Below are 26399 nucleotides of genomic sequence, written 5' to 3'. Positions count from 1 at the left end.
ATTTACTTTAAAGGGACAGGAGTACTGTCCCTCTGTATATATGCTACCTGATATATACCATCAGATACCACATAAATACAGTTACCTTCCAATTCCAAAGGAAATGTTTATTAAAATAACAGGCTCAAGAGTGACCCTCAAGTTAATCTTTCCCAGGCTTAGCATGCCTAGTTAAGGAAATCATGAGAGAGGAGAGTGTCAGCTACATACTGAAATATAGCTTGCCTAGAAGTCTTGCATGTATGAATGGCAGCCACGTAGGACACATCCAGTCTTCACATTTTATATAGGGTATTTTATGCAAATTTGTCAACTATTTTCTTTTCAAACACAAGTTTATTCTGGAATTCAGATAAGAAATGATACTTATCATAGACAATTACTGTATAAAATAGCCCAGTTATTTCAATTGCCAACACTAAGAAACATTTTTTCTTCAAGACAGTTACCACTTTTTAAGATCAATCTTAGTACTGCCCCGTACAAAAAAAAAACACCTTTTTTTTAAAGAAGCCTAGACAGATTAAGATGGATAGATAGGAGAGGCCGAATATACTTTTCTCAGTAGGAACGATTCCAAAAGAATTATAAGGTTCAGTGATATAAGTCAGATTAAGAGGAGGTAGACATCAGTTTAGTGCCTGAAATATAATTATATTTCACAAAATAAGATCTTTATTCTTCTGCAGATGTCCTCTAAGCTGGCTTTTATTCAGCTGTATATTCAAGTCTCTTAAATCTCACTAAGGGGGAGGAAGAAAAATAACTAGTCTTACCAAAAATTTCTGCTTTTTAGTAGCCAGCTCTCATCAACTTTAGGTCTTCTTTATATAACTTAGAAGTTCATCTTTTTCCATCTGGTAACCACTTTTTTTCCATTGTTCTCGCAACTGCTGCAATAGAGCCCCAATTTCTTTTCCTGAAGAAATGCCCACTTTTCTGATGTCATGGCCACTTACAGGAAATGGAGGAATGGACCACTGCTGCATTTCCTTTAGAAGACCGTGTTCTCCTTGGTACTTCAGTAGTTCACATACACGAGTAGTTGCATCAGGTTCCCTAGACTAAGTGCCAAAATCAAACATTTAGTTCCATCACACAGATTTAATGATCTTATCCTAAAATTTAAAATAAATGCTTGATGTGAAATTTTTCATTTAAAATAAATGAAATCCACAGAATACATTGTGGGTCTTAGTATTAATAAATTAGTTCTACAGTTAGTGACAATGATTTATATTCTGACCAAGCCTTGTATATACTTACATCTATAATGAAGTCTTGATAGGGTTTCAGTGGTTCTGAACTATCTGTTGCTTTAATTAAATCTTTCCTGTTTTTAACTAGAAATAAACCAAGGTTTTTCTCTTCTTTTGAAATCTTCAACCTCAAATCCAATTTTGTGACATCATCCTGTACTTTGAATAATGAGGCCAAGAGAGTCATTGGCTTTGGTGAAAAACCTTCAACATTTTTACTGACTTTGTCAAATTCTTCGAAACTTGCATTAGCAGGTAAGCCTGTAGGGACAAAAGCATTTTTCACCCATTTTTACAGTGGATAAATTTAATAAAAAACACTCAAATCCTAAACCAGCCATTGTTTCAGTATACAGAAATGCCCTGTCACTAGGACTCATTATTAGTCCAATCTGATGCTTCATCTTACAGGTAAACTACTGATACACTCTTGCTATCCTCTCTCATATCATTCTCAAACCAAGGGAAGTCCTAAAATGCTCGTTTCCAGGTCTAGAGGCAGCAGTGGTGATGGTGGTGTCATAGTCACAAGGGATACTTATTCCAATTACAAATTCTTGACTTTACACTGACATTCTATCATAGAATGTCTACCCCCTCTTCAATAATTTTGTCTTTATCTGAAATATACCCAAGTTTCCTGAAGTGTGATAAATGATACAATCCCACTGTTCTTTCTGAATATTAATTACATTTATTGAATAATTTCTATGTATAAGTCACTCTTCTGAGTGCTTTACATGTATTAACTCATTGAATCTCTCAGCCCTTCCATTAGATAGATGCTATTATTTTCATACCTGTTTTTCAGATTCAGAAACTAACACTTAAGGCACTAACCCAAGTCACAAAGCTGGTAAGGAGCAAAGCCTCATTCAAACCCAGGTCTGTCTGACTCCAGAGGCCACTTTATATCACTGTAGTAGGTTGTCTTTGAGCTGTTCCCTACCCGTGACAAAACCGTCCTACCCCTGACCTCCAAGTTGATTGTATTTTAAAATATTCCATTTTTCCTTTTAGAATTCTTCAACTAAATTTCAAACATTTTTTCCTTATGAAATTTTAAACCAGATGTGTTTCATTGCCAAAAATGCAAACATTTTATAACTTGCTCTCACCTATGTAAGGAGCCACATCAAGATCATAGATGAGGTGAATCAAATGATTTACATGGTTACCAACAAGAATTTTTTTCAATTCTACCCAAATCCTTTCTCCTGATATTGCAGCCAAGCCTTTTGCGTTTTCTGCAATTGCTTCCAAAGTCTCAGGATCGTGGTCACCAAGTTTGCCTACAATTCTCCCATAAAACCTACGAAACAAAATTCTTGGAGTGTATTACCTCTGTGTTGGCATATCACCAGAAAAATCCATTTTTCATTTTATTGGTACTATCCCACACATCTATTTAATGAGAAACAATATAGAATTAGGTCTAGGGGGAACTTAGAAATCATCTGGTCAATTCTCCACCTTCTCTTTTTTCCCAGATGAGAAAACCTGAGATCCTATAAAATATAAGTAACTTTCTCAAAGTTAGCCAGAACTAGAACCCCCCCCCCCCACTTTCACTTCCAAATTGCTGACTGAGACACTTGGAGTGTCCATTAAATGCAGTTCCTGAATTGGTACTTATAGCAGATGAATAAAACAGAGAATTCTTGTAAAGGCACCAAAATAAGACTGGAATGCCATCATGGAACAGTCTTAATCCCTCACTGCTTACCTGTGTCTGTACACATCAATACTTTTAATGAAGAGTTTTAAATATGACAAATCTAGTTGCAGATGCTGAAGCATGTTTCATGGAATCTCAGAATTGGAAGCCTTAAAGTACACCCGTTCTACCACTCATACCTTTAAAATTCAGTTCATTAGTGATCTACATTAAATGACTAATTATGGCTAAGTCTCAGTCTATGTTCTGTTATTTGTAAAGAAAGACTGCAAATACTCAAGTTTAAAGGAATAGGATTTATTGACAAAATACGTAGGCTCTATATTGTAGAATATTCTGAGAGTGATCCCAACCAGCAAAAAATTAGTATAACTAGACATATAAACTAACCAGTTAGACTAGTTTTTAAAAAGGTTAGAGTTCAGAGTTTAAAAATCATTGCTGAGGGTCAGCTTCATTGCACAGGGGTTAGGTTCGTGCACTTCACTTTGGTGGCCTGTGTTTGTGGGTTTGGATTCCAGGCGCTGACCTACACTTGTCAGCCATGCTGTGGTGGCAACCCACATACAAAATAGAGGAGGATTGGCACAGATGTTAGCTCAGGGCTAATCTTCCTCAAGCCAAAAAAAAAAAGAGAAAGATTGGCAGCAGATGTTAGCTCAGGATGTTAGCTCAGGGCAAGTCTTCCTCAGCAAAAAAAAAAAAAAAAAAAAAAAATCATTGCTACCCACAAAACCATCCAAATGCATTTCATACTTAACAGGTTCATCTAAGAGATTTCCCATGACCACCTGAGACTGTAAGCGATATGAAGGCAAACTTTCATTCATTACTCTGTGTTCATAGCACCTAGCACAGGGGTTGACCTACGGTAAGCATGCAACTATCTGTGTAATGAATGATCAGTGCAGGAAATGTTCAGTCAAAAAGAAAAATGGACATTTAAAAATATGATTTAAAGCTGAATTATATAGAAGATCATCACAGAATAGAGTAAATATGTGTATGTTTTGGGAATGAAAATATGAACTAATTAATATCTCACTCAGAAGTTAATAGTCTGCTAAGTCTCTACTGGGGGGGACAGACATTTGGGATGTCACCATTTTGTACACTGACCTGCTGTGTGTTTCACATGACCAGAATTGTGCTCTAGTAATAATATTAAAAACTATATCATTAAATTTTTAAGAATTCTTACCTGAAATATCTTAAAATTCGAAGATAATCTTCTTGTATCCTCTGTTTAGCATGTCCAACAAATCTAACTTTCTTATTTTGTAAATCTTCATAACCATTAAAGTAGTCAAATAAAGTACCATCAAAACCTATTCATTAGAAAACGGGGGAAAAAAATCACTATTAGCAAATAAGAATTGGAAAACAGTGTGACACACACACACACACACACACACACACTGTAATGTTATTCAGCCATAGAAAAGAATGAAATCTTGCCATTTGCAACAACACAGATGGACCTTCAAGGCATTATGCTAAGTGAAATAAGTCAGACACAGAAATATACCATATGATCTCATTTATATGTGGAATCTAAAAAAGAAAACCAAGCTCATAGATACAGAGAATAGACTGATGGTTGCTGGAGGCAGGGGATGGGGGTGGGCCAAATAGGTGAAGGGAATCAAAATGTACAAACTTCCAGTTATAAAATAAGTCATGGGGATGTAATGTACAGCACGGTGACTATAGCTAATAATACTGTATTGTATATGTGAAAGTTGCTAAGAGAGTAGATCTTAAAAGTTCTCATCACAAGGGAAAAAAAAATTCTGTAACTATGTATGGTGACAGATGTTAACTAGATTTATTGTGGTGGTCATTTAGCAATATATGCAAATACTGAATCATTAGTTGTACACCTGAAACTAATATAATGTATTTCAATTATACCTCAATAAAAAAATTTAAAAAAGAATCCAACTGGGAAAAAAAAGAATTGGAAAACACAAGAAAATCAACTAAAAACTATCACTAACAGTAATAATTAAGCAAAGTGAAGAGTTACAAAGTTAAAATACAGACATGAATAGTATTCATCTGTATCCACTATTGAATGGAAGATATAATGGAACAAAAGGCTGCATTTACAACAGCAACTAAAAAGATAATACACTCAAGAATAAACTAAATAAGAAATATGCCATTTGGGTGGAGGAAGACACCAAACAAGCTGATTTTCAAGTTAATATGGGAAAATAAGAATAGCCAAAATACTCTGGAAAAAATAATTAAAATAATAAGAAACAACAGGAAAAAAATTTATAATCCTAGAATGGGGAAGACCTTTCAAAATATAATTACCAAGAAAATAAAACACAAACACACACAACACCAGAGCCTTCAAAGAAATTATTAATCAATTCAGCTACACAAAAAATCAAATATGCCTGCATGGTAAAAAACTACCACAATGCAAAGCGTAAAATCAGTGACGTACTGAGAAAAATGTATGTAAGTCAGTATCATAGAGACAAATGGCTAATTTCCATAATATACAAAAAGCTCTTATAAATGAAAAGACCACATAAATAGAAAAACTAACTAAAAATATATACAGGAAATATAAGAAATCTCTTTAAAAAATGAAGATTTTCAACCTTAGTCATAAAAAACGCAAGTTTATATCAGCATTTTTTCAGATTTCTATCAGATTGGCAAAGATCCAAGTTTGATTACTGCCAGCAAGGGTCTGGTGAATTACATCAGGAGACTTCATCACGCAGCCTTTTAAATTTTGTGAATTTTGAACCATGTGAACCTAATATCCATTCAAAAAAATTTCCACATTACATTCTCTCAGATGTTGAATGAAAAGAATAAAATTGACAAAACAATATAAGGCACATAAAACCTCAAGTACTACTAGAGTAACCAATTCATCCCATTTATCCCAGGATTTTCCTGGTTTTAAAATTAAAAATCACTCATGTCCCAGAAAATAGATCATTATCGGGGAAACTGAAACAGATGGCCACCCTAGGGACTAAGAAGGAAAAAGAGAAACACCGAGAGCAAAGACAGGCACCATTCAACCATCCAAATGCGAAGTTCAGTGATCCTAAGAGACATTTCACCTTGTGGCACCACAGAAAGGAGGCACTGCCACTACTTATGAAAAATAACCACCTGTCAAGTTAGTTCTGTTTGAACTTGAATGCTCTTTGATTATCCCAAATGCAACAATACTGGTAAGCTCAGGCTTAACACTTCCCAAGCTGTTTTGGTTTATATGGGATTTTGATATGTACCGCAAATTTAAAAGGCTCCAGATCCAAAGAGAAATAACAGAAAATGAAAAGAAAAAAATAGGTAAGTAAACAGATAAAAATATGATTACAAAGTAGCAAATAAATGTGGTATATCTGTCCCTTAATGCTATTTCTCTTAATGAAGAGACTCAGCTCTCCCTGGTGAGCGTCTGGAAATACTAAGGTCTTTTTCAGTAAAGGAAAGATCAAAATTTGGAGGAAAAAAACATAGGCTATGATAAGAGCAAAAACTAGTCATGATTCATCTAATAAGGCTTGAAAAAAGCCTGGACAGAAAAATGGGCTAAAAGTAAGGATTAGTGAGTGTCATATTGGTGTGTACTTTGTTTTGCTCTGAATATCATTCTTTTAAAATATGGTGAGTGAAAATAAGAAATAAAGTTGAGTTGCTGAGAATAATGTAGTGGTTAAGAACGTGACCTCTGGAGCCAGGCTGCTTAAGTTGGAATCCTAAGTCTGCAGTTTACCAGCCAGCAGTATCTGCTTCACAGGGTGGTTAGGAAGATTCAGTTTATGTGACGTGCTTACAACAGCGCCTGGCACATTGTAAGGATTCAGCAAATGTTAGAAAACAGTAGTACCAATAAGAATAGCTTTTATTTTTATAAAATAGTATCTTGAAAAAGAATATTTAGTTTCTCTCTTCAGTTAAGTTTGCTTACGAGAAGCTAGTTACAAGATTTTATACACTGCACTACCTGGAGCAGCAGTTTACCCTGAGTAAGAATGACGTAAGATGAAATAAACACCTGGAGTTTGACCACACAATGGAGAGAAAACATGCCACCAACTGGGCTCCCTCATAAATCACCTAGACTTTGGAAACAGGCTCAAATCACGGCTATCTGTGACTTGAGCTAAATTACTTAACATCTCTGAATCTGTTTCTTCATCTGTCACATGGGTTTAATACCCACTTTATGAAGTTCTTCTGAGAGTTAAATGAGATAAAGTATATCAAGTGACCAGTGATGCGTCTAGAACCTAGTAGGCACTCTAGAAATACTGTCATTAATGTAATTAGCAGCGATCCCACCTTGGCCTACAACCCCCTTCTGCATCCCATGAAGGAAATCCTGTTACTTCATCCTTTCACTATTACTGTTGCCGCAAACTAGGTTATGAATAGTGGACGCTTCATCTCTCTCTTGTGTAATCCAAAGTCTTAAACATAAAGGGCTTGTCTAAAATTTAAAGTACAAAAAAACAATGCTTCGATTATGTACCAAAACACTAACCTAATTCACATCGACTCCAATTATGATTCTTACTGCTTTCATCAACAAAAAAGTTACACTGAGATGACAAATAGGTTTCCTCTTACATGTCAATTCTGCCTGACTATAGATGATTCCTAAAATGCAATGCAATGAAAGAATTTCAGGTTGTATCTAGGCTCAGCAAAAGAAAAGGTGCTGACGTCATTCACCAATGTGTGCCATGGGCACCAGAAGAGAGGAAAGGGCGGGACATGCATGCACGAAAGATAGTGCAGAGGACAAAGAGGGACACAGAGGGTGCATCTATGTGTGCATTTTTCTTACCTGAAATGTTAACATTTTTAGATGCAGTCAGTAAGTTAACATTGATTGAATGTGTACATGTGCCAGGAACTGTTCTAAAGATTTACAACTGTTAACTCCTTTAATTCTCATAACAACTCTACAAAGGAAGCTAATGACATCCTCATTTTACAGCTAGTGAGTCATGGCATCAGAATTTGAACCCAGGGATTTTGGCTCCAGAGTCATCTTTTAACCAATATGCTACACTGTCTCTTAGAAGAAACTAATGCAATCTCTCAAGCTGAAGAACATTTCCAGAATGCAGGTTTCACTTTAAAGCATTCAAATAGATTGAATTAAAATACTATTTTATCTCCATATATTACCTAAAAACATAGAATTTATAGTGAGATCTCTGCGTTCAGCATCTTTCTGCCAGTCAGTTGTGAATTCTACCTCAGCATGTCTTCCATCAGTGACAACATCAATCCGTAGCGTAGTAATTTCAAAATTTTCTTCATGAAGCTGTAATTGAATATGTTTTTTAAAAATTAGTTTTTAGTATCACTGGATGGATTGTAAAAAAATACATGGGTACTGACAGGTATATCTTCTTTCTTTTTAAAGTCAACTAGTACACATATACCTTGAAACAGAAAGACACCCACAATATTCAAAGATAGATCTAAAGAATATTTTTAAAAAATAAAATAATAAAACCATCCTAATTAAAAAAGATGAGTCTGACATACAAAAATGGCAACTCTGACAAGAGATATGGCACAAGGGAGGAGCCCTTAAAACAGCATACAGTCATGTGTCGCTGAACAGGGACACGTTCTGAGAAACGTGTTGTTAGGTGATTTCATCATTGTGCGAACATCATAGAGTGTACTAAACAAACCTAGATGGTATAGCCTCCTACACACCTAGGATATATGGTACTAATCTCTTGGGACCACGGTTGTATATTCGGTTCATCATTGCCTGAAACGTCGTTATGCGGCACGTGACTGTATTCTGGTTCTTCGATTTCAGATCAGGCTTTTCTTTGAAAAATTTTTGAATAGCTTCAGTTTGCAAAGAGCTGAATACCAATTTATAGATTACATACCATTGAGCAAAGGACTGATAAAGAAATACAAAGAATTAACACATGCTGCAACTCCTTTATTAGTAATCATCAATGAAGTTAAAGTGTTACATATATCTTGGGAAGAGAGATTACCTCCAGCTGGGAAAAGTTGAGTAGCTTCATGATGGAGTGACACATGAGCTGAGCCTTGAAAAGTAAGTAGGATTTGTACATGCAGATGTGGGAAGAACATTTCAAATGAAGAGAAAAGGTGACTAAAGGCACAGTGGAGAGAAATAGGAAGTATACCTGACACAGAACACATTAGCATTTAGGGGTAGACAGCAAAGGGTTTTACATGCCAAACAGAAGTCTGGAATCTCTTCATTAGGAACTGAAAGCCACTAATGATCACCAGAAGTCTGTTCTAGAATTCCTCTCAATCTCATATATATTCTTCTCTGGAAACAAGCTAGTTCTCTCTATAGAATTCTAGAACTCGGGCACTGAAGCACAAGTATCTCTGAAGGCAAAGGGTAAGCAAAGGGTTTGAAATAGGAAGACTGTTGAAACATCATCACAAGAAACATCATAAAAATTATAAGAAATATCATAAAAATTATAAGAAACAGCCTAAGAATCATCATAACACAAACAATTAGACTGCCCTTACCCAGGCAGACCCCCAGAGACTAACTCACTAGAAAGACCTGAAAATAGTCAGAACTTGGAGCACCAGACAGATGATCATGGGAATGAAGCACAATGAAAACAAGATTAAGTGAAAAAAATCAACATGACCGCCAACCCTTTCCCCATTTGGTTTCCAAAAGGCTAATAAGTAGGCTTTTATTCTAACCTGGGTAACACTGGAGGATTCCTCTGATTTCTCCTAATGAAAAGTCCTACTGATATTGACATTGGTGCTCCCACAACTAACTGGCTGACCCTTCCCATGCAAAACTATAATAAAGCTCTCAAGTCATTGTGCTAACACTAGAAGATCACCCATAATATAGAGAGAGAGCCAAAGAATACCCACATTTAAAGAAAGCCAACCAGCAAAAAAGAAAAAGCTCAGAGGAAATAAAGCCATTGTCAAAATAAGTATAATTGGTACCATAAGGCGGGATATTGTGATTTATAATAAGAAATATATACATTTGGTCTTCATACCTGTTTCTGGAAGAGCTCCCAAAACCCTTGGAATTTCCTGTGATGAGAGCATCTAAAAACAGGGGCTGGTTGCCAGTGGAGCCAACATGTGACTAGAGGGTTGGAACTTTCAGTCCCACCCCGCCCCCCGCCCCCGACTTCTGGGGAGAGGAGAGAGGCTAGGGGCTGAAGATTGAGCTCAATCACCAACGGCCAATAATTTAATCAATCATTCCTATGTAATGAAGCCTCCATAAAAATCCAAAAGGCTTGGAGAACTTCTGAGTTCGTGAACACGTGGAGATTTTGGGAGAGAGGCGCACTCAGAGAGGGCAAGGACGCTCTGCACCCTTTCCCTATACTTTGCCCCATACATCTCTTCTATCTAGCTGTTCCTGAGTTATATCCTTTTATAATAAACGTGATCTAGTAAGTAAAATTTTTCTGAGTTCTGTGAGCTGCTCTAGCAAATTAATCAAACCCAAGGGGAAGTCATGGGAACCTCTGATTTATAGCCAGTTGATCAGAAGTACCGGTAACAACCTTGACTTGCAACTGGCGACTGAAGTCCAAGGAGGTGGTTGCTGGAACCTCCAATCTGTAGTCACTAGGTCAGAAGCACAGGTAACAACCCGGGCTTGTGCTTGGCATCTGAAATTGTGGGGAGGAGGGGTGCAGTCTTGTAGGACTGAGCCCTTAACCTATGGGATCTGATGCTATCTCCAGGTAGACAGAGTCAGAATTGAGTTGAATTGTAGGACACCCAGCTGGTGTCGGGAGCATTGCTCATTGGTGTGGGGAAACCGCCCCACCTCACGTTGGAATTAGTACCCCAACCCCTTTGTAAGGAAAATGAGAGAAGATGTTACCTCTGAAACAATAACAAGAAGCTTTCAAAAGAAATATTCTAAGAAAGACCTCTTGAAAATTCAAAAGAGCAAAAGTTGCAAATATAATAGAAAGATTGGAAGATTAAGTTAAGGCAATCTCATGGAAAGTAAAATAAAAGACACGAGAATATAAAACATGAGACAAAAGATAAAACTAGAAGATCAGTCCCTGGGGTCTGACATGCAATAGGAGTTTCCAAAGGAGAAGACATTTAACAAAGGGGATGAAATTATGAGCAAAATACAAGAGAGCCCACTAAGTGCCCTATATAATGAATGAAAAAATAAATCCAAACCAAGGCACCTCATCTTGAAATTAAAAACACCAGAGATAAAAAAGATCAGAAAAGCTTCCAAAAGGAAAAAAAAATCAGGTTTCAAACAAAAGAGAAATCTGAATGAGCTCTGACTTCTCAGCGGCAGCGCCGGAGGGTAGAAAATAAAGCCTTTACGTTTCTGTGCGTAAATGATTCCCAGCCTCGAATTCCACAGCCAACAAACTATCAGACCACTGTGAAGGCAAAATAAAAATATTTTCAGGCACGTAAGCCTTTCTCAGGTTTCAGACTATTAAAATGAGGGCATAAACCAAGCACGAAGACCACATGGGATCCAGGAACCAGGAGGTCTAATAAGGAAGAGGCCAAAGAAATTCCCAGGATGTGGTGCAGGAAAATCCCAGGATGAGAGTGGGGAGCCCACCTAGAATGTCCAGATGGGAGCAGAAGACAGACTGCACCAGGTGAGATGGCTCAAAAAAAAAAAAAGGAACTGAAACTTGATGTGTTTAAGTCTACTGAGAGGAACTTTATAGTTCTGACACAGAGTACAGGAATGAATTAGTGGCACATGGAAAGCTATGTAAAAGAAAAATGCTATTAACTGCAGGGAAAACCAACCATGCAACACAAGAAATGTAGTCATAATATACTACACGATCCAGCTGTAAACAATACACTTATAAATGTAAACCCAGAATATTGATTTAACCAAAAATTATGGTATAAATATACTGAGAAGATGAGGGAAGGAGAATTACATGAGCTTGCTGTTGAGGAGGGGTGAGGTAAGAACACTAAATCATCTTCCCTCGTACGAAGTCAATAGATAGCATCTTAAAACTGGGAAATTAAAAAGAAAAACAAAACACTGCAGCATAGAAAGGTCTTTTTTAGAAATGTGGAGGTCAGGTGAGTACCATAAAAATTAGTTGAAAGTGGCTGCAACAAAGGAGGATGCAGGGTTTTGGAGGTGGGGTAGAGGACACCGATATTTTTTTATTAGGCTTTTTGCTGTTTTCTTTTTTTAAACCAGAAAAAAACATATAGAAATTTTAAAAATTAGAAAAAAGGCAATGCAATTACTGTCACACTTTTCACTCACCCTGGCAGTAATTGTTCCATGCTTTTCTCCTTTGTTGTTTATCATACGAATTCCAGCAGACTGAAACATCTCCTTCATTTGAGTTGGGGTAGCAGTGGTAGCAAAATCCACGTCTTGAGGCTTTACTCCATTTAATAAATCCCTCACTGCTCCTCCTGCTATTCTTAATTCATGATTTTCTTTGACAAATAATTCTGAGATGACAAAGAATATTTTTTATTTCAATGTGTTTCTTAAGAAGCACAGAAGTACAAAGTTTTTCAATCTTTTAGGGACAGCTGAGATTATTTAACTGAGCCTTTTCATATGAAAAGTAGGAGAACACGGCCCATAGAAATGAAGTGACTTGCCTACATTAGAATGCCCGCAACAACTGTGAGAAGCAGGGAACTTGCAGAATTTTTCTTTGCTGCTTTGGAAGATAATTCAGAATTCCACAATGCACCAAGGTCATTATTATAAATCTGAATTATTACCAAAGAGTAAAGTGAACAATTCTGCTTTCTTTCTCCAGGTTTATGTGCATACTTTAAAAATGTGAAGTGTTCTTGTATGTATTTCTCTTTGTGTATTGATGTTGAAGCAATATGTTCATGCATGAAACTATCAAACATTAGCCTATCACACCAAGTATGATAAATGTTATAGCTAAGAATCCTTCAAGAAATAATCTGCATATGATGTTTAAAACCAACTCATATCTCTGCTCTGGAAAAGCCATATGAACACTGAAACTACTGTGAGGGCCTCAGTCCAGGAGCCAGAGCTGATGCCTCTATAGGTATAGGACAAGACAAAGTCCATTATAACTACCCATATGACCAAAGGACACCATATGGAACCTAGTGAGAATGACATCCAGGAACTGGCCTGCTATGACCAGCTAAGCCTTGGTGTTGTTACGAGCTGGGCTGGCACTCACAACTAGGCCCTGCTGTTCTCCTGTTGAACGTAGTGTCAGAGAACATCCACATCAGACAGGGCCACCCTGTGACTATGATGGATCAAGATAAGACAACTCATAATCATGTCCGAACACAGACAAGACATGAACACTAAGACACCACCCTATAGCAGTTAATATGTGTGATTGCTCCTCATTTACCAATCAGTTTTAATCTTGCACTGTATTCTCACCTTCTAGGTAAGAATTATTATAAATCACAGATTTATCCCTGCTTCCTGACACCACCTAATCCACAGCAAAGCCCCACTGCTTAAACCCGCCCCCAAACCATGTAATATAGCCCAAATCCTACAAGAAGTCCTTTCTAAAACCCTTGCACTGAGATGTCCCAAGGTTCTCCATGGTCAATGTTCTCCCTCACTGCAAGAAGTAACAGCTCAACTTGGTGTGTTCCTAGTGGTCTTTGGCTGGAGGGCACTGACCTGCGATTTCAGCTAAATGCATCTAAGTTCTAGCATCCCTAATCACAACTCAAAATGTCATCCTCCATCCCTACTCTAACTTCTTTTCTTTGTCATCTCCTCCTTTACCTATTCTTCCCAAACCTTCCAACCCCATTCTCTGTAGACTCCCTAAATGATCTGCTAAAAAATAACAAATGCTCCCTCCCTCTACCTTCTTGCCTTAACCAACAGCTCTCCCAGAAGGATACCACTTCCATGAGCCCTCTCCAAGAGGAAGTGTTCATGTTCCTTTAACTCCACATTTCCAATCAAGTCCCACTGACTACATTTCCCTATTAAGGGTTCCTTAACATGGGGTCCATGGTCCTTCAAAATAAAATATAAAAATCATGTATGTTAGTCCACAGTTTTCATGAGATTTATAGAGGTCCATGATCCAAAAGGTTAACGACTGCCAAAATATATCTGGACTCTACCTTCATTTCTCCCTAGTCCAGAGCCTCTTAATCTCCTTCCTGTACTGGTATAACAGTCTCACAAGAGTGCCCTCATGTATCTCCCTGCCTCCAGTGCTGCACCACTCCCCTTACATCCAGCCTCCATGGTCTAGATGTAGGGATCTAAATCACCAGCTTCATTACACTATGCCACTGCTCCTCTAACTAGTCACATCACAATATCCAAATTTCTTTAGCACAATATCCAAGAGCCTCTGTGACCTATTTCTGTCTCATGTCTCACTAATCTTCATATCACACCTTACAAGCACCGAACTCTCCCTGTAGTTTCCCTCTGTAACTTTGCTCATGTGAATCACTTCATCTAAACACCTTCCCAACTTATTCATCTAGTTGAGTGGCTGGCTATCAAACGTCTTGGAGCACAACCCACACTAAGAAAGACATTTCTCATAGCAGTCACTCATACTTGTGTGTGTGGAAGTGGGGTTAAATAAAAATTCATGAAATAATACTTACCCTTACTACATACCATGCAATTTAAGCTATTCTATTTTATCCTCTTTTCCTCTCCCTTTGCAATACTGGTCATGACCACCAAATTGACTTCTGGCTACTAATGGGTCTCCACCCACAGTGGGTAAAACACTCACCCTTACTCATCTTTTGTGATTCAGTTTAGGAAGCCTCTCCTGATGATGGAGTTAAGTGAATTTCTTCTAAGCTACCAGAGAGGCCTATCTTTACTAATTATATTAAAATTACCTGTTTATGTCTTTGTCTCCCCACCTCTCAGGGTAGAAAATCTATCTTACTCATCTTTATACCAACTTGGCTCACAATGGAAGTGAGTGTGATCCTAGCTTAAAAAAAAGTGGCTTCACTGGAAAGTATTTTTTTTTAAGGTTTTCTTCCTTCAAATTAAAACAGTATCTAAGAAAATGTTTTTGAATGCAAAAGATGGGCAAGTTTCACTTTCATTTGAATCTACTTTAACAGCCTGAAGAAGACCAAGGCTGAATACATAGATAACCACTGTTTTAAGATACTGGTGCCACTAAAATAAAATTGTAAGTTGAAAGTCACCCAATACATCAACTGTACTACAGAAAAAGAGATCCAGAACTCAATCTATTCATCATTTTGATTAGCCCTATGAAAATGGATAACTAATTCCAAAAACCTCACACTTCTAACATTTTACTACAATTGAGAAAGGCATATAAAGGCATATGTATGGGCCTGTATGGAATAGTAGTCATAAAAACTATAAGAAACGGGGGGCCAGCCCCATGGCCAAGTGGTTCAAGTTCCGCGCACTCCGCTTCAGCAGCCCAGAGCACAGTGGGTTCAGATCCCAGGCACAGACCTATTCCACTCATTGGCCATGCTGTGGAGGCATCCCACATACAAAATAGAGGAAGACTGGCAATGGATGTTAGCTCAGGGCCAATCTTCCTCACCAAAAAAAAAAAAAAAAAAACTATAAGAAAGTCATGATTTTTTTATTGACCTAAAACAGTAGGGATTATAAAGCTTAAAGACTCCTTTTTTCCTCAATTACTGACATCTTTAGTCTTATAGAAACAGGGATGCATTCCACTTCCAACAAATTTTGTAAACTACATACAAACTCAGTGAAAGTAACACCTAATGCAACTAAATTGTAAATTTAAGCCTAAGACTCAAGTAATGCAGAATCTCATCATTCCAAAACTGCATTAATTTGCTTCATCTGCCACATCTCATAGTAAGCTATGGTTAATTATTCTCATTAGCAATCCAAAAGCCCATGACATTAATGTGTCAGAAAACTTTTATAATTGTCTCCTATCTTTTTAGTTTTATTTTAATTTCCAGTCAAATTTTCATTCACTTCTTCCCTTTACAATTTTGAATTTTGAGTGTTGGAGGTTGGAGGGATGGACAGTGAGTGGGAATATAAGCAGGAAGACTACTACATAGCATGACGATCACTCCCAGAATACAAACGACCTGTTCTCCAGCACTTGCTGGAACTCCCAAACTTCAAGAGTGATCAGCTGTTCCTATCATCCCAAATGTTAATATGATGACTTTCTGATATCACATACCTTAGCAGCTGATAGCTAACCACTGAGCCCCATCACCCAGCAGTGAGTATGGACCACAGCCAAGTGGCTGAAGAAGCCCTGGCTCATCCACTGTGTAACTGAGGCAGAAATCACGACGTTTGGAACTTCAGTCTCAGGTATAGAATGGGGAAATAATCTTATATGCCACTAGCATTATACAGTTGTCCTCAAGCAAAAGGAAAATAAATTACATGAAATAAACTGACAAATTATAAAACCCCGTATGAGCATAGTAACTATCCTAACCTCCCAAATTCTTGCACACTGGAAACTAATTTTACATGTGGCAAAGCAGCTATTAAGATTTGAGAACTGGTAGAATATTAAACCACACAGTATCACCATACAACAGCCATCATTGTTTTCCTTTTTGTGTTTTTGTGCATATTTTCATACAGAACATTGTATTTTACCAGAACCCCCAAGTCTTTAGAGAGACGCAAAGGCCACATAAAAGCAATTACTTGATTTTCTAACTCTTGAGCACTGCACTAAGATTCCATTCTTGCCACTTCCCCTACAGCCTAGAAAAAGTCAACTTCAGAATACGTCCATGCTCCCGTTTGCCAGTCTTTCAAGGACAAGACCCTGGGGGCAAATACTACTTCCATCTTACCATACTATTTAGTTTCTCACTTCCTTAGGACTTCACCTCTCAAAGTGGAGAAAATTCAGCTCTTGAAATCAGACTTAGTAAGCCAAATGCAACTGTTAAAATAAAAGATGTTCAAGAACCTATAGTAATCAATATCCAGAGCCTTGTTTCCAAAAGAAAAATGCAGAAGGATCTGAGATAGGCTGCCAAGAGTTAATTACCTACATCCAATTATTTGGCACCTTTCTTCCAAGAGGCCTCTTGCAATGGAACTGGGAAAGGCATATAAAGAAAGAACAAGCTTGAATTCAAGCCAGAGTTGGAGCGTCTAGACCTGTGCTGTTCAAACAGTGGTCAAATGTGGATATTGAGCACTTGAAATGGGCAAGTCTGAATTAAGATGGTCTGTACCCGCTGAACACCAGATTTTGAAGACTTACAAGGAAGGATGTGAAATATCTCATTAATAATTTGCATACAAATTTGATATTAAAATGATGGTATCTTAGATATGAGATTAAATGAGACAATATACTAAAAATAATTATTAAAATTAATTTCACCTTTTTTTTTTTTCCCCGTGAGAAAGATCAGCCCTGAGCTAACATCTGTTGCCACTCCTCGTTTCGCTGAGGAAGATTGGCCCTGGGCTAACATCCGTGCCCATCTTCCTCTACTTTATATGGGACACCACCATAGCATGGCTTGACAAGCAGTGCGTCAGTCCACGCCTGAGACCCAAACCTGCGAACCCCAGGCTGCTGAAGTGGAGCCCGCGAACTTGACTGCTCAACCAGCAGGCCAGCCCCTCTTTTTACTTTTTTAATGTCGTTACTAGAAAAGTTGACATTACATATGTGACTCATATTATATTTCTACCGGACAGTGAGTTTCTAGCTTTTTTTTTTTTTTTTTTGTGAGGAAGATTAGCCCTGAGCTAAAATCCGATGCCAGTCCTCCTCTTTTTGCAGAGGGAGATTGGCCCTGGGCTAACATCTGTGCCCATCTTCTTCTACTTTATATGGGACGCCACCACAGCATGGCTTCACAAGAGGTGCATCGGTGTGCGCTGGGGATCCGAACCTGCGAAACCTCTGGCCGCTGCAGCATAGTGCGCGCACTTAACCACTACGCCACTGGGCCGGCCCTAGTTGCTAGCATTTTTCACTTTAATTAAAAACCACAGTGAAGCATCAGCTTTAGGCCCTCTACTTCAAGACCACGTGAAGAACCTATAAGAATCAAGTTCTGGACCATTTACCTCTGACATGTACCTAAAAAATCATCTAATTTCAAGAATAGGAAAATAGCTTTGGGAATAAGCTAAGACCAGCAAACTCATTTTAAAACAATGGTTCCTTCACTTTCGGTGCATCAAAATTATTAGAGTTTTATAAAAATTTATAGATGCCCATCCTCCCCAGAGATTCCAGTTCAGTAGATCAGGGGTGGGACTCCAGCATCTCTACGTTTTAAAAGCTCGCCAGGTGAATCTAATGGACAGCCAGGGTTGCAAACCTTGGCTGCAAACCAAAAAGTCTGTTTAGGTCATGTGTCTACATACATACACCTTAATATAGTTCTGAAGCACCACTAAAATAACACAGGCTTTGAAACGCAGCTGTGTGGCTGCTTCAGCAACAGCAGTAACTGATATTGAGGACCAATATAAGGAATGATAAAACTGTAGCAAGCAATATGGAGCTCCTGCCAGCAGGCACTTAGCTAAAGCCACTGCCTGTGTTCCTTCCAGATAAGCTTTGTACGTGCACAAGTGGAGGTGACTCCTCTTTCCTTCTGCCTTCAGTTCTCTCAGAAAGCACTTATACCTAGGGAGGAAAGACAGCTTAGCGGTTACAAGCTGGGTTCTGAAATCAGACTGCACAAGTTCAAAACCCAGCTCTCCAGTTATTAGTTATAAAAACTTTGGCAAAGCATTTTGCATTCCTAAGTCTCTGTTGCCTCATCCATAAAACAAGAGAAAACGTACATACTTACTAAGTTAGTAGGCCCAATGCTGGAATGTAAAGTACTTGGGATAGCAAACAAAAAAGCCATGCTTTTTATTGCAGCCATTTCTAGCCTCTTCTCGTGATTTAGTGGCTATAGTTTTGGATTACCCATAGGAAACCTTTCTCTCATTAGCTCAACAAGAACAAAAAACAGATAAAAAATGTTAACCCTCTGCTCCTCCGTTGACACAGGCTTTCAAAGCAAGAAAAGGCATCCTAATCTCTCACCTGTCAGACTCTTCAATCCTTCTGTGAAAAGTGACTGGAATTCTGGAGACTGCAACTTCATTGTAAATAGATATTGCTTCAGAAGGCACAGTCTACGCCAACTACAGCTCAGTAAGGGCCTGCGCCAGGGATACAGGCACCTCAGCATCTGGGGGAAAGTCGCCAAACACACACCTACAAGACAAACATGCATGCACAACAATGACATTTGTAAGTGAAGGAAAACAAAGGGATACAGTGAAATTTTATTTACCAATTGAAAGACATTCATCTCCTGTTCAGATGAAAAACTGAAATAAGTGGCAATCTGAGGGGCAGTTAGGCTTGCAGCTGTCCAGTTTCGTACTCCTGAAACACTACCGTACTTGCATATCGCATTTTACTGTTACCAAACTCGCCTGAGAGGCGGGTTTCAGTTAAAGCGTGAAGGGGTACAGGGCTGCCAAGAAGAGTGGTTCCAGAAAATGTAACTCAGAGACTCGCAGGAACACTCGGTCTCCTCCGGAACACGTCACAGAGTCACATGTGTGTATCACCGTACTTTCCCACACACACCTGAAATGTATGACCCAGGCATATTTCCTAAGCACTATAAAATGGACATCTTCCCATGACTCGTCTTTGCTGCCACTCACCATTTCCCGCCACCATACCGTGTCCGGACTCCCACCCACACTCTGCCTCCCGTTCTCCATCATCACACCCTGTTTTCCACATAAGGTGGGCCTCCAGGTGACTCCAACAGAAACCACTAGAGAAGAACCATGCCTTCCCTTGGAAAGCGGCTTTCAAAGAGCGGCCGTTCCCCCCAGAGGGCGAGTTCCTCTTACCGAGACCACATGGGGAAGAAAAACACTCCCGTTTTCTTCCACATCCGCCTCAATTCAGAAAAACCCACTGGGGACCCTGGCCCTGAAACGGCGAGTCCCGCCCCCCACACCAGGTGCTGGCCCGAAAAGAATCAGTGAGACCCTCGGGGGCCCGGCCGCGAGGAAGGGAAAGTGCCAGGGGAAGCCCGATGAATCAGCCCGCGGCCAGGCGAGACGTGGCAGGGACGCGGCCCCTCCACGTTGGGCTCTGTTCCCCACAGCTGAGGAGGCCTCTCGCCGCCCCCGGCTCCCGCCTTCCCCTAGTCGCGGCCCCGCGCAGGCTACACCGCCCCTCCCTGCCCCTTCCTGCGGCGCGCGCCCGTTCACCTACCCCGCCGTCGCCGCCGCACGCACGTCCGGACGGCGGGCGTCATGACGTCACAGGCGCGCGTCGGTCGGCGGCAAATGGGAAGTCGCAGCAGGGTGTGGGCGGGGCCCGGGAGGCTTCTCCCCGCCTACAGTGCGGCCTCTTGCTGAGTGCGGCTTCCCGGGTGCCCTGAGGCCCGATGGGGCCAGGGGTGCTCCTGCTGGGACTTGAGGGATCAGGGTCTGTTTATTTCTTTTAATTACATCTTACTGTACCTCTCTCTTGCCCTGAGGTGGTGAGACGCACATCAGCATTGCATTCCTGTGTGACCTTGGACAAGTGACACTGTCTTCCCTTGGAAAATGAGACTATCAATAAAACCTATCTCAGGGTGTTGCCAGTCTTAAATTGTTACTCCCTAGCAAAGAGAAAGTGCTTAGTAAATGTTAACTTGTTATTCCTGCCTGCTCCCCAATTCGCACTTGACTCGTTTTTTTGTCATTGGAAATTTTTAATTATTTTATTGAGATCATATGGGCTTATAACATTGTGTAAATTTCAGGTGTTCATTTCTGTGTAGACTGCATCGTCTTCACCAATAGTCTAGTTTTTATTTGGCATCATACGTATGTGCCCCTTTACCCTTTTGCCCTCTCCCCACCCCCTTCTCCTCTAGTACCACGTTACTTTATTATACCCTAATCTCTGCACAGGAATAAGAACACAATTTTAAAAATACTCAGAGACACATCGTCAAGACCTAGGCAGAGCGTTCAGCGCATACTCATTCTATTATTAAGCCCTCCGGTCTGTTGACATTACTGGGCCTATTTTATTTTCCTGCTTGGGTTTTGTAAACATTGGCTTCCGTGGTCTGGAGGCTTTTGGAGCTGTAAAGTGAAGAACTTGAATTTGATTCCGTTTTTTCGTTTTCCCCAGGGCAGAGAAGAGTGAAGAAAGTGGATAAGAGTGGGAGTACAGCCCTAAATCCTTAAAATGGGAAACTTTCAAAAAATTTCCCAATTATCTTAAAAATGAATAAAATCTGCATTGTAGGGCTAATGTATGTGTTTTATTTAAAGTGTAGGCTTTTCAATATAACTTCACTTAATTTCCCTAAAGTTTTCCTAGAAAAATTCGTGTGCCATGATATTTCTGTAGCTTCCAATGATTAGACCTCTTATTTTCAGGTGTGTTAAATAGCCTATTTTGAGAAGCACAGGACTAGCTTTCCAAGCTGCCATTCAGAGACAGAGCATTGATTCAATCCAACTTCTTAACATGGTAATGAATATATATATCCTAACTAGACTGACCAAGGAGAAAATACAGAGAATTCAATGTAAAAGAGCATATCACTACAGACATGTAGACATTAACAGGATAATAGGAGCTATTATGGACAATTTTACTCCCACCAGTTTGACATTGTAGATGAAATGAACAAATTCTTTGAAAAATACAACTTATCAGAACTGAAACAGGATGAAATTTTAGAATCTGAATAGCCCTTTACTATTAAAGAAATTGAATTTTGTTCAACAAACCTCCCACAAGGATAATTCCAGGCCCAGATGGTTTCCCACTTAAGAAAGAAATTACAGCAATCTTGCACAATTTTTGTTCAGAAAATAGAAGAGGGAACACTTTTCCTCTCATTTGAGGCTAGCATAACACTGATAACAAACCTGAAATAGATATTAACAAAAAAAGAATTTACAGATCAATATCCACATGAACATAGAAACAAATATCTTTAATAAAATATTAGCAAATTGAATTGAGCAAGTTCAGTTGATCAAGTTGAGTTTATCCCAGGAATGCAAGGTGGATTTAACATTTGAAAACCAATCAATGATATTCACTGTACTAGCAGACTAAAAAAGAAAAACTATATGATCATCTCAATACATGTAGAAAAAGCACTTATTCAACACTCATTCATGATAAAAACACTCAGAAAATTAAGATTAGAAGATTTCCTCAATCTAGTAAAGGACATCTATGAAAAATGTATAGCTAAAATACTTAATGGTAAAATATTGACCACTTTTCTCCTAATATCAGCAACAAGGCAAGGATGCGCAGTCTCACTACTTCTTTTCAACATTTTAGCATAGTTCATAACCATTAACATAAGGCAAGAAAAAGAAATAAAAGACATAACAATTGAGAAGAAAGCCAAACTGTCTGTTTTCATATGACATGGTGGTTTACATAAAAATCGTGAGAACTGACAAAACAGCTATTAGAACTAATAAGTGAATTTAGCAAGGTCTTAGGATTCAAGGTTAATATATAAAAATCAATTGTATTTTCCTATAGTAGCAGCAAATAGTTATCAATAAATTCTAATTTTAATAGTAGCTAAAATTATGTACAGATATATATAGATACAGATTATAATGTAGGAATAAATTTAACAAAAGAAGCTATATGGTTGGTAACCACGCATATATAAAGATACTGAACATCATCAGTCATTAAGGAAATGAAAATTAAAACCGCAATGAGATATCATCACACAACTATTAAAATGTTTTAATCAAAAAATCCAGCAATATCAAGTGCTGGTGACAATGCAGATCAACCAGAACTTTCATACATTGTTGGTGAGAATACAAACTGTTGCAGCCACTTTGGAAAACAGTTTGGTAATTTCTGATAAAGTTAAATATACATGCACCATATGACCCGGCAGTCCAACTCCTAGATATTTACCTGAGAGAAATGAAAACTTATGTTCACACTAAAAAATGTGTGTGAATAGTCATAGTAACTTTACTGATAATCATCCAAATCTGGAAATAAGCCAAATTTCCTCTAACAGATGAATGGATAAGTGAACTGTTGTACATCCATACAATGGAATACTACTCAGCAATACAAAGGAATGAACTATCGGTACACACAACAACATATCTAAATCTCAAGTCAAGAAAGCCAGACTCAAGAGGCTACATACAGAATGATTCTATTTATATGACATCCTGGAAAAGGCAATACTATAGAGACAGAAAATAGATCAGTTGTTGCCAGGGGCTGGAGATGGAGGGAGGGGTTTACTACAAAGAGGCATGAGAGAATCTGGGTAGACTAAAAAGAGTCTAGAACAGTACACTAAAAAGGGTGAACTTTCCTGTATGTAAATTATACCTCAATAAACCTGACCAAAATATTGTCTTTCTCTATATTAGCCAAAAACTAGAATATGACATTTAAAAAAAATATTTAAAAAGGCTCTCAAAGAATGCTTGTTCAAATGAATTCAGTTGTTAAAGCATTTACATATGAAGGTAGAATGAAGGACTTGGAGGTCATTAAACTAACTGCGAAAAGAACTATAGGTAGAATGCCCCTCAGCCCCTCTACAAAGTATATTGGTGAGGAAAGAGGGGCTCAAGATGTTTCCTATTATTTCTTACTATAGACCCATCCTAAGGGAAATAAAACTTTACCTGCAACGGAACTGACATTTACTACACAGAATTCCTACAGAAAGTATTCTCTTTGCATAGTACATACCCAAAAGTAAATATCATGAACAGAGGGTACTGCTAGGGTCAGGCAGGTTGCTATCATACCATGGAAACACTACAGCCATGAGTATTACTCTGCAGTTAGAAGGCAACATATTATTAAAAAGGAAATTCAAGAACATGAGATAAAAACAGTGTAGAAATATATATCAATATTTATTGTATGTACCAACTTTAGGTCTTAACAGTTATCAATGTTGGTTTGAAAACCCGTTAATGCTGGTTGGAATGTATATCAGTGCTGGTTCAAGATTCCCTCATGAGTGGACAGCTTCTGTCTTTCTTCACAGTAAATCAGATCTTTGATTCCAGTTGATACATCTAGTGGCCAAAATGTGGCTTGTAAATGTTTAGTTGTCTCTTCATTCATCAAAGTTTTGGTTGTGTTTCTTTGAAATTGATTCATTTCTGGAAACCAGAGAGAGAAATAATAGTGTGTGCGTACCAGTTGTCAATGTAACATTGTTTTCCTTCATTCATTCGTACATCCATCAAATGTTTTAGTGTCTACTATGTGCCAATGGCATGTGTGAATATGACAATAATAAAACTACCTAACAATTTATGTTGTGCTTAGAACGGTGCCAGGCATTATATTAACTCATTAACCCTCACAAACACACAATGAGGTGTTTTTCCAATGAGGAAACAGGCATAGAGAGGTCAATTTGTCTAAAGTCACACAAGCAGTAAGTGGCACAAACAGAATTCAAACCCAGACTTTCTGACTCAAAATCACTACTGCATTCCGCGAAAGCTGGAGAAGCAGGCAGGGACCAGATCATGCAGGGCTGGTCCTTCACATGATGACATTTGGATTTCATTTTAATGGTAATATAAAGACATCACAGGTTTTTTAAGCAGGGGTTTTCATAAATCTATTTGTGTTTTCATGCAATTAGTCTGGCTGCAGCACGGAGAATGGGTTGAAAGGCCTGGTGCATAAATGTATTTTCTCACAGTTCTGGAGGTCAGAAGTCTAAGAAGGGTCCAGAGGGCTGCATTCCTTCTGGAGGCACTTGGGGAGAATATGGTATTTTGTCTTTTCCAGCTTCTAGAGGTTCTCTCCCTCCCTCTTCAAAGCCAGCTGTGTAACATCTTCTTTCCTCTCTGACACTCCTGCCACCTTCTTACAGGAACTTTTGTGATTACATTGGGGCCTTAGGATAATCTTCTCATGAAAAGATCCTCACCTTAATCGCATCTGCAGTCTAAGGTGATATGTTCACAGGCTCTGGGAATGAGGACGTGGCCATCTTTGTGGGTCCAGAATTCAGCCTACTGCAAGCCCCAAATGTGTCTTTTAGTAATTAAGGGGATGGGAAGACACAGGAGCATCAAGGGTTATTATGTTACAGAACAACTGATTGGTCAACTTGGGACGTTAACTATGCAGACCTTAATGCTGAATTCTTTCTCCGTTTTTCCCCCTTTCTGGTTTTAGAGAGGTGGTTTGATTTCAGGTAAAAACACATGGCTGAACAGAGGTGGAACCATGAAATGGCAGTGACAGCCCTCAGATCAGAGCTCTCCACCCCACCTGCCACGTCTCACTCCAGGACCCTTCCCCGTCAGCTGTCCTTAATATATCACCACTCCCAGGAGCATTTGCATTTTAAAATAGGACAGAGAAGGGAGAATAATGTGTCACATAAAGATAAGAATTTATAATGACAGCATTTTAGGCTCCTTGGGGAAGATATTTGAGACAATATTTAGACAAGTCAGATAAAACATAATTGTGACCTAATTTTAATTTCTGCAGTTTTGGAGTTATGGTGGTTAGCTCCTGAAACCCCTCCCTCACCCTTTTTTTCTTTGTAAGCAACAGTGAGTAATTTGTTTAAAAGAACAAGTTCTGTTTCAAGAATGTGTTCTTTCTTTGAAACAACAAAAAGTACCTGTTTGAAGAAAAAGTCATTCACTCGTTTTGTTCTCATAAAAGTTTAATAGAAGCCAACTAAAGTTTAAGATCTCCCAGAGGACAAATAAAGATATTTCTCAGCAAATGTGGAATCGCAGTTTTCATTGGTGCTGGGGGATTTTACACACAAATGCAATTTTATTTTACATTTAAAAGAGGTAAGTAAGTAGACAAATCAATTTTAGCTGTTCTGAAATTTCATACTGCGTCATTAATTTTAAAAGATGGAACTTCAATAATAGTTAAAAGAACAGAGGCCCAAGGGTAAAGGCTGAGAATAATCACCTTCAAAATTCTGACTTAGCCACAGCCTGAGATCAGAACCGAGAGGCGTCTCAAGCAGCTGCCTTGTGATGTTTGCCATTGCATTTCTTACCTTTAAATATAGGTTCATATGGAATTCCCTACTGTAACAACACAAGCCCCCACTTCTTTCCTCAAAACTGGATACTCTGGGGCCAGCCTGGTGGCTTAGCGATTAAGTGCGCACGCTCTGCTACTGGCGGCCCGGGTTTGGATCCCGGGCGCGCACCAACGCACCACTTCTCCGGCCATGCTGAGGCCGCGTCCCACATACAGCAACTAGAAGGATGTGCAGCTGTGACATACAACTATCTACTGGGGCTTTGGGGGGAAAAAAAGGAGGAGGATTGGCAATAGATATTAGCTCAGAGCCGGTCTTCCTCAGCAAAAAGAGGAGGATTAGCACAGATGTTAGCTCAGGGCTGATCTTCCTCACAAAAA

At 38.8% G+C, this 26399-nt stretch overlaps 1 protein-coding gene across 1 annotated transcript; it reads right to left on the bottom strand.

The window, feature by feature from the left end:
- Positions 1 to 92: 92 nt before the first annotated feature.
- Positions 93 to 20136, bottom strand: TRNT1 (tRNA nucleotidyl transferase 1). The gene is made up of 8 exons (XM_004442405.3): positions 19847 to 20136; positions 19017 to 19190; positions 12239 to 12432; positions 8122 to 8260; positions 4139 to 4265; positions 2378 to 2571; positions 1267 to 1520; positions 93 to 1064 (listed from the first exon to the last, which is right to left on the bottom strand). The coding sequence occupies exons 2-8, from the start codon at positions 19162 to 19164 to the stop codon at positions 816 to 818; spliced, it is 1305 nt and encodes a 434-aa protein (XP_004442462.3). The 5' UTR covers positions 19165 to 19190; positions 19847 to 20136; the 3' UTR covers positions 93 to 815.
- Between the last annotated feature and the right edge of the window lie 6263 nt (positions 20137 to 26399).

This window comes from Ceratotherium simum, chromosome 5, assembly GCF_057802395.1.
Source record: "Ceratotherium simum simum isolate JZ-2026a chromosome 5, ASM5780239v1, whole genome shotgun sequence".
In the NCBI taxonomy this organism is placed as follows: Eukaryota; Metazoa; Chordata; class Mammalia; order Perissodactyla; family Rhinocerotidae; genus Ceratotherium; species Ceratotherium simum.
The sequence above is the reverse complement of the archived record's forward strand: the minus strand, read 5'-3'. Positions and strand labels throughout refer to the sequence as shown.